The sequence below is a fragment of the Ostrea edulis genome, chromosome 8, assembly GCF_947568905.1.
Source record: "Ostrea edulis chromosome 8, xbOstEdul1.1, whole genome shotgun sequence".
Lineage (NCBI taxonomy): Eukaryota > Metazoa > Mollusca > Bivalvia > Ostreida > Ostreidae > Ostrea > Ostrea edulis.
The window spans coordinates 4884531-4894740 of NC_079171.1; the positions used below are offsets into that span (position 1 = coordinate 4884531).

The following is a 10210-nucleotide window of genomic DNA, read 5'->3' on the forward strand; positions in this document are numbered from 1 at the left end:
TGTGACAGTATACGATAAGCATTGGTTAGCTTTTTAACCAACTTAAATGTTTTTTTATGGTAGCACTAAGCAGGTAGCATGTGAAAGTATACGATAAGCATTGGTTAGCTTTTTAACCAACTTAAATGTTTTTTTATGCTAGCACTAAGCAGGTAGCATGTGAAAGTATACGATAAGCATTGGTTAGCTTTTTTAACCAACTTGAATATTTTTTTTCTTGCAAACGGTTGGCCTGTGAAGGTACACAACAAGCATTGGGTTAACTTTTTTTTCTTTCCCCCAAACGGGTAGAACATATCTTTAATCAACTGAATGTTTTGTTTTTGGGTGTTTTTTTTTGGTTGCAAATCGGGTACAACGGGTAGTACATATCTTTAATCAACTGAATGTTTTGGGTTTTGGGTAATCGGGTAGAATGTTAACATATGTTAAGGAAGTTGGCTCCTGAGCTTTTGAGCACAACCGCGCAGGATGTTATAACTAAGTGTCTACAGGATCAATACTGATATCATTGGTGCAAACATATTACACATCTATTACTGAAACACTGTGCAGTTAAATTTTTTGTGTCAATTCAAATTTTGAAAGAGTTTGCCAGGGACTATATTTTGTGGCGGAAGGATCGATCAATCAAAAAGTTCTAAGTCTGCATGATTTTGCAGTTTCTGTTTCATCCAATATATCTTCTGTTTTCTTACCTTTATATATGTATTTCAGTTTTATAATTCATGATACAAATAGGTGAGACTTGGAACTAGTTGAAATATTGTATTTTATTAATTTGGGTGATATATTTTTCCAAATAGAACACATTTTCTTTAAAAAGTCTAGATTAATTTACTCGAAATTTTGTATAGAAATTCAGTATTTTTGCCAATAATTTAAAAATTTGATTTGCAACCCCTACTTTTTTATGTTCCATCTTAAATTTTAAGACAAGACATTGAAGAATATGCAAAATTTTAGAAAATGACATTAGTAGTAATATGTCCTTTTAAAGTCTCGAATTCAATATTATGAAATTTTCGGTATATTAAGTGCAAAAAGGTCATTATTTATTTCCATTACTAGTAGTAAACTTTTTTTTTAATTGCATTTTTAGAAAACATAATTATCTATCCATTTTATATAGTGATTGATTTGTGTTGCATATGTTGTGTTGACACCAACATAGAAATCAAGTTAAAATGAATAAATCTTGAGGGGATTTTAAGTGCAAAAAGGTCATGTTTAGGACACTGTAGCTCAATAACAAGCATTGCGACCCCAGTTTTTCTTTTAATTTCCTTGATTCTCCTTCAATGTAGAAATCAAAAATACACTTCCCAAAAAATTGACATTAGTAGAAATCTCAGGTGCGAACCCCTTTAACACAATATCTTTAACCAGTTGAATGGGGTGTTTTATGCAAATGAGGAGAATGTTTGATTGTTTCTAGTCACAATTTTTACAAAGTACAAAATACTCACCAGATAGGTTTAATACAAACTCATGGTTAGAATATTGTAAGCTTAACGAAACAACACGCACACACACACACACACACACACACACACACACACACACTAAAGAAAAAAAAATTGCAATTGGTAGTGGTATTTAAAAGTCATTATAGGTAGTGATATTTAAAATTCGGATACAGATTTATAATTGGTACCATGTATGATTTATATATAAAACGTGCAATATTTATGTATGTTGCTCTATGTTAATAAATTAAGAATAGGTTTTATTTTAAGACTGAAATATAATACTCAATGATTATAATAACGCCTGAATACTCAGTAGAGATTCAGTTTTCTGTAAAAAGGTGAAGTATGTTAACATGTGATACCATACATAATTTTAAGTGAGGAATATGGAATTTTTGTGTGGAAAGGGACACAACTCGTATAATGTGACGATACAGGTGTTTTTTTATTTGCTATGCTATATTTGATTTACGCAAAAAGTGTGTGTGTGCGTGTGTGTTATAAGGTTGTATACATTTTTTTTTTATATTGTTACAAGTATTTTGATTAAAAAATGATTTTCAAATTTAAAATTATTTCTTTCTCTTTTTTAATTAGCCAGCTAGATAGGTCTTCGTCAGTCTACTGTTACATTATGTGTTTGTTAACCAAAAGTGGATTATATATTTACCCGATTCTGAAATATAGTGTCATAGTATATGGTTATCTTCCTGAACATAAATGACTAATTGTTACTTTTAAAGATATACTTTGGGATTATATAATCCATTTTTTAGTCAACACATCTCCAAGACCATTTCAGGATGCATTAGTCATGGTTTGCATGTCATTATCAATGATTAGAACAACACTTATCTGTTTTTTTACTTACGCATAAAGAAAATATTTTAAATGTTTTCTTCCATATTAATTTTTAGAAAAAAAACTTGGAACATGGCTGGTAATAGTCTTTTAAAAGAAATCTTGGATTCTTTAACGGATGCGGATACCATCAATTTGTTTGCGGAAGCCAATGGTCTGAGGGGAGACGTTGAGATCGAAAACCAATTGAAGGAAGTGCACATGGATAATTTATGGGAAGAGCTCCTCCTCGATATGGGACCAGTTTTCAAGAGACCTAGACAGTCTGTTGAAGATAATCATCCCTCTACTAGCCTGCAGTCGGGGGGTGGGGATGAAGAAGAAGAAGAGAAAGCTTACTTTATATGGAAAAGGGAGACTCGGACCTTTAAAAAGAATTTGGCCCGCGACACGACTTTTAAAGTAAAATTCAATGATAAATGGCAAGGGGAAAAATTGGTAGACATTTACAAAAAATTACATGACATGTTCGATGATGTATTGTCACAGGCACGAGGACAAGATGCCGATTTAGGTCGAGTGGTACTCAGTCACCCAAATTTAAACAACCCTATTGTCGTCCCATTACAATCCTGGGAAAACCTCGATGGCGATGTGGTGATGTCCGAAATTACCAAGGTGCTCAACTCCAACGAAACGATTCCTGTGGATGAGAATTTACTCATCACCGTAGGATCAATCGACTTACCAAAGGGTGGGAGCTGGAGTGGAAATAAATTATCGGTAACCTCGCTCTTTGGACCCAATAATTCATTGAAGAGAAAGAAATCGGTACTGTACGTTGAAAATGACAATAATCTCTGTTTACCAATAGCTATAGGTCTCTGTTTTCTGAAAACCTGCCGAAAAGTAGATGCAGAGACGTGGTCTCGCTTAATCGGAAACGACTCTAGCATCACAATGAGCCACGCGATTCAACACAGAACCGTTCCCAAACATTATTATGGTAATTTGCTGAAAAAGTCCCGCAGGAAATACCAGACAGAAATGGCGACGTGGCTTTGCGAAAGAGCAGACGTACCTGTCAACAGGTACTTGAGTCTGAATGACATTGAACCCTTTGAAACCCTGTTGGATGTAAATATCAATGTAGTGTCGTCCCGGGTGGGTAACAAATTTGTTCGAGTTTCAAAAGAGGATACAGAAAGAACTTCTCTTTACTTGTATCACGTAGAAACAGAAAATGAAAAACATTGGCATGGTATTGGAAATATTCAAGGGTTCTTTAATGCCAGTTATTTTTGTCATTTGTGTTTGAAACCTTATAAAAACAAATGTGAACACACTTGCGCGATTTCTTGTGACGTGTGCCTACACAATGATTGCCCCGAAACGGAAATGAAGGTAGGATGCCGATCTTGTGGCCGTGTCTGTCGTTCATTCGCCTGCTTTACAAGACACAAAGTGGGGAAACTGGTACGGAAAAGCAAGTTACCACCGGCTTGTGAATTGTGGCATCAATGTAAGAAATGCCGCGTTAAACTGTCGGCTGCGAAACGCAATCCTAAGTTACACGTTTGTGGAGAATGGCAATGTTCCAGCTGTTCGGAATTCTATGTAGGAGAACACCTTTGCTATAAAAAATCCATTAAGTCTGATCCAGAGGAACGACTGAAGAAAAAATTCATTTTTTATGACTTTGAGACACGCCAAGACGACCTTTTCCAATGTGATCAAGGCTATACCCCATCTGCCATCAGATGCCGAGAATGTGCAAAAGCAGAGCGGCAATGTGCAAGTTGTAGGCTGTGTCAAAATTGTTGCGATCCGTCGTGTGGATTGCAACAACACAGAGTTAATTTTGCGGTCTTACAGACGTCTTGTCATGCGTGTGAAAACGAAGAATTAAACAAGGACTCCATTTGTAGCGAATGTGGTGTACGTTGTGACATATGCGCTCAGATAAAAAAATCAGAATTCGTTCGCCCGCCCTGTCCAGATACATGTGGACATAGAGAACTGATTTTTCAAGGTGAAAGGACCGCAGAACAGTTTTGTAGCTACGTGACTCAACCTCATCTCAAGAACACAATTTTGATAGCTCATAATGCAAAAAGCTTTGACCTTTATCCTATTTTGGAAGTTCTGATTGATCGACATTCGATTCGGCCAGATAAAATCATATACAACGGGTCAAAAGTAATGTACATGCATATCGCCAACAAATTGAATCTAACTTTTTTGGATTCACTAAATTTTCTACCTATGAAATTGGCAAAGATCCCTGATGCTTTCGGTTTAAAGGAACTGTGTAAAGGATTCTTTCCCCATTTTTTCAACACAAAGGAAAATCAAACGTACATTGGGTCTTATCCTGCTCTAGAATGCTACGGATACAATTTCATGTCGTCTGGAGAGAGAAAGAAGCTGATGACGTGGCATGCTAGTAAGCGTTCCGAAGTGTTCAACTTTCAGGACGAAATGTTGAAGTATTGTCGCTCTGATGTTGACATCTTGAGAAGAGGTTGTATAGCCTTTCGAAATACCGTCCTTCAAGCCACGACAATAGAGTGTTCAAGGGTTCAACCCGATGGTACTATTTCAAAGACTACCACTGATGGTGTAGACCCGTTTGATTATGTAACAATCGCCAGTGTGTGCATGGGTATTTACAAAACTTTATTTCTCAAACACAACGTAGAAGTGGAAATCACGAAAGACCAGACATCCACTTGGCACGCGTTGGACGACTTTGAGGGGGTGCTAGGTGTATGGCTTAATGGAAAATGGGTGGCTCTTAGTGATCTGGAAAAAGAGGACAATACGGAAGTGGGCAAACGTCGATTGACAAGTCCCATAGCCGTCGTACCATCTCAGGGATACGTCAGCAAAGAGAATTATAGTAAAATCTCCATTCAATGGTTAGAATGGCTGATGTATCGAAGTCGTCAACGCGGGAAACCTGTAAATATACGTCATGCTCTCAATGGGGGAGAACATCGCGTACCAGGCACCAATTATCGATGCGACGGTTTTGTCGAGAATCCTGGGGGAAAAGGCACCATATACGAATTTTATGGTAAGAGATTCTTGACTGTCTTACAACATTTAGTACCGAATTTGCCCCTCCCTTTCCCTAGCTGAGGGGAGGGGGCGGCGGCGGCGGAAAATCTTGTGTTAAAACATGTTCTAATTATCGATTTTTTTTTTAAATGAATAAGGTTGTGTGTACCACGGATGTCCGGATTGCTTCCAACAGGATCGAACTGACGTCAAACACCCTGCGACAAAGCAGTCTTTAGACGAGCTTTTCAAGATGACCAAAAAGCGAGAAAGAGATCTGAAAGAGCTTGGATACCATCTGATAGTCGTATGGGAGCATCAATTTCGATACCAACTGGAAAAAAATAAGGATTTACAACAGTTCATCAACACATTGGATCTACAAGACAGACTTGATCCCCGGGATAGTTTCTTTGGCGGTCGCACTAATGCTGTTAAACTCCACTATAAAGCGAAAGAGGACGAGAAAATTCAATATTTTGACTTCACCAGTCTCTACCCTTGGACAAATAAATACTGTCGTTATCCCGTGGGTCATCCAACTATTATCACGAGTGATTTTCGGGATATATCCGATTACTTTGGTCTTGCCAAAATCAAAGTCTTACCCCCAAGAAAGTTGTACCACCCTGTGCTTCCTTACCGCTCACAAGGAAAACTGAAATTTCCCTTGTGTTCAACGTGTGCAGATGCTGAAAATCAGCACGCCTGTGCATGTTCTGTAGAGGAAAGGGCCATCACGGGCACGTGGTGTACTCCTGAAATCCAAATGGCTGTGTCAAAAGGGTACAAAATTCTAAAGATATACGAGGTCTACCATTTCGAGCAGTCGTCTCTGTATGATCCTTCGTTGAGGGAGGGGGGTCTCTTTACAAACTATGTTAATACGTTTCTTAAGATTAAGCAAGAAGCCTCGGGATTTCCGTCCGACTGTAACAGCGAAGAGTCGAAACTGGAATACATACGAAAATACAAAGAAAAAGAGGGGATAGATTTAGAATACGACAAAATTCAGAAAAATCCAGGTTTACGCTGTTTAGCCAAACTCTGTCTCAACAGTTTTTGGGGGAAATTTGGCCAGAGGTTAAGTATGAGACAAAGCATGTTCTTCCATGACTCTGAGTCTCATAATTTTTTTCAGGTCCTCTCCGATCCCACGAAAATTCCTCATAATTTTCACATTGTTTCCAGAGATACCCTTCAATTTGAATGGAGTAATCATCCATTGTTCATGCCATTTGATTGTAAAACAAACATATTTTTGGCTACTTTCACTACTGCGCATGCGCGTTTACGCTTATATAGTGTATTAGATCGTCAGTAGTAAGGGGGGTAGTCTGAGGGCACTTTACGGGCACCCCCTCTTAGGGCCGTCTGCGGGCACCCCTCCTAGGGCCGTCTGGGGGCAACACTTTTAGGGCCGTCTGAGGGCACCTCTAATAGGGCCGTCTGGAGGCAGCACTCTTAGGGCCGCCTGAGGTCACTGACGTCATTGGTCCGTCTGGAGTCACCTGTAAACAGATGGTTCATCGGAGAGTACCGCGCGTGGCACCTATATATATATATATATATATAAACAACAAGAAAACAACTTCTGTTTGATTATACCGGGATGATGGCTGATCAGATAGCGATTGAGGGTCTGTTGGAGTACGAATACAGTAACAATTACAAGGAAATGCTCAAGAAAGCTTTTAAAAAGAATATAGCAATTGGGGTCCCCGCGTTAATGGGAATTTCACTTATTATCTCACTGTGTACAGTTGTGAGCGTTTTGCACGAGAAACAAAACTCAAACCCTCTGGACTGTATCCTGAAACCAACATTTCTGAAAGATATTTACAAGACCTGTCCATATGTGGATCAATATCCGCTTACCAATGAAGTATATGCTAGAATATGTGTCAATGACACTATGCAGGTCGACATAAGACGATTTTACAACGGGAATCCCAGTAACGAAGGAATAATATTAAGTCAAATGCAGTGGCACTATTCGAAGAGTTCTGTAGATCATGTGGACGAATCCATCTTAAAATCCAGAACACATTTGTGATGTTCGGAGGTCAACGTAGATTTGTAGGTCATCCAGTAGACTATAAAACTTGGAACGTTTTAATTGTTTATAACATAACGCTTTTAGTCATGGAAAAACACACAACACAGTACAAGTGGAAAGTATTAGCATGGAATTGTATTGGAACAGATAAAAAGAAATGGACACTTTTAGAGAGCCAATGGTTTGATAAAAAGGAAGAATGCATTGCTGATTTTCAAGAAAAAATGAAAGAGGGATACGATATCGTAGACTCTTGGGGATCAGAGGAATACCTACTTAAACACCAAACTATGCCTAAAAAGTACCGTCTGTAATCAATTACATAGTGTTGAAGAAGATGATCAAAATACAGAAGAAAGTTCAATTTGACAATCATGTACGAATAATATCAATACCATATGAAGAACGGAAGGGAATTTGGATGCAGTACGCTATAGATAGAGCTCATTTTAAAAGGAGAATTGAGCAAGCTGAGATATTATTGTCAACAATCCTACTTTTAAAATTAAATGACATGAAAATGTCTGAGGTCAACCGTGGTTAAAACAACCAAAACGTCTGAGGGCACTTTAAGGACACCACCACTCCTAGGGCCGTCTGAGGGCACCACTCTTAGGGCCGTCTGAGGGCACCATTCCTAGGGCCGTCTGGGGGCACCAATCCTAGGGCCGTCTACGGTCAATCAACCCACGTGATAATTTGATATAAAACGGTAGTGGTCGTAAACATTTTTCATCAGATCTGAGCGGATGTTACTAGGCATAACATCGTTTTCAACAGACATGGAGCAAAAACATCAAGATCTTATTAAAAAGAACTACTCGACTCTGGTGAGGAAAATGAAGACGTCTACGATTGCCAGACATCTTTATGACTCTAACATTATAACAGACGAAATGAAACAACAAATTGAGACAGAGAAGACCAATTACGATCAAAACAGAAAACTACTTAGTATCGTTCTCCGGAGAGGATCAAATGCTTTCAGAGGTCTCCGAATGGCTCTGATGAAAGCCGGCCAAACAGATTTATCCAAGCTTCTCATTGACAGTGAAGATACCATGTCTGAGTACGAAAAGAAGTTAGCCAGGGCCCGATCCTTAGTTGTGAACACAGTTGAAAAAAAGTATGTTGAAAACAAACCAAAGAGTGATCCTGTAGTACGACAAATGTCTCAAGACGAGCGATGTAAAATCAGTCTGGATGATTTCAACGACCTTTTCCTCACAGCCGTGTCTTTTAAAGACAAGATCAATATTCACATCCGACACTTTGCCAACAATGGTTTGGTACCCACAAAGAAGGGAGTAACGTTTCCGTTATCCAGATGGTTGATGTTTGAATCCATTCTTCCAGACATCCAAAATTATCTGCAAAACAGATCAGACGAAGAAATGAAATGGCATATTGGAGGGGGAGTGTACGTCTCCATCACCCCTGGGTATACTACGGTGGATATAAGACACTTTTGGAAACCAGCTGATGCCCTGGAACCGGTTCCAACAAGAAAAGGTGTGACCCTGAACAAACACAAACTGACCAGATTACTACAGGCCGTTGAGGAAGTGCAACAGTGCGTTCCCGAATTAAATGACACTGAACTTTGTAGATTTAGCGAGTCCCATCAAAATCAGCTTGGAATGTTGAATTGCCCAGAATGTTCTCCATTTGGTTACGAGCCCCAGGAAGATGTGTCCCTGGAATGTAATGTCGGTGACTTACAAGACGTGCTGACAATTGAAAGTGACAATGAATGGTAGCGTTATTGATTAAATTGTATTGCTCATGTAAACAAAAGACGGTTGCATGTATATATGTATAATTTCATGATGATATTCATAATAAAAAAAATATACATAAACGTAAAACGATGTTTTATGATTTATTTGGTACATAATACAATAAAAGCAAGAAAACATGATTAGTCAGGTACAGGATGTCAAAGTATACAGACTATTTGAGAAAACTCTACTATACTCCCGGAAATCCGGGGGCATTTGGAGGTCCAGAGAAACTTTATCAAGCCGTACAACAAGATGGAAAGTATAAAATAGGAAGAATAAGAATCAGACAATTTTTGAACAACGAAGATCCTTACAGTTTAATGAAACCTATCCGTCGCTCATTTCCCCGCTCGAAGGTCGTAGTGGACACCATTGATTCTATGTGGGACGGTGATTTAGCCGATGTCAGCAATATTTCTTCTCAGAATGATGGTTACAAATTTTTGTTAGTGTTGATAGATATATTCAGTCGCTTTTTGTTCATAGTACCTTTGAAAAATAAGCAACATGGAAATATCACGGATGCCTTAAATTCAGTTTTCCAAACAGGACGAAAACCGCATACTCTTAGAACAGATAAAGGAAGTGAATTCAAAAATCGTTGGGTAAAGTCATTTTTGAAAAAAGAAGGCGTTCATACCATATACACCCAGAACGAAACCAAAGCAAATTATGCCGAAAGAGTCATTCGTACCATGAAAAACATAATGTATCGTTACTTCATCAAGAACAGAACTTATCGATATGTCGATGTTTTGCAAGATTTAGTCACTGGTTATAACCAAAGGCCTCACAGATCTTTAGGTGAACATACACCTGCAACTGTCAACAAGAAAAATGCAGATGAAATAAGACTTCTTACCTATTTGAGCACTAAGAAAAAACATCCTAACCTGAATACAACCAAATTGAGCATACCAAAGAAATCGATGGGAACAAAAAGGAACAAAAGAGTTTTTAAGTACAAAATAGGAGATGACGTGCGTATTTCACAACTGAAACATTCTTTCCAAAGAGATTACCAACAGAAA

General features: G+C 38.3%; 1 protein-coding gene across 1 annotated transcript; it reads left to right on the plus strand.

Annotated features, from left to right (window-relative positions):
* The first annotated feature begins 6827 nt into the window (after positions 1-6827).
* Positions 6828-9240, plus strand: LOC125653407 (uncharacterized). Its single transcript, XM_048882864.2, has one exon. It carries the CDS (start codon positions 8145-8147, stop codon positions 9153-9155), a length of 1011 nt encoding a protein of 336 aa, XP_048738821.2. The 5' UTR covers positions 6828-8144; the 3' UTR covers positions 9156-9240.
* The last annotated feature ends 970 nt before the right edge of the window (positions 9241-10210 follow it).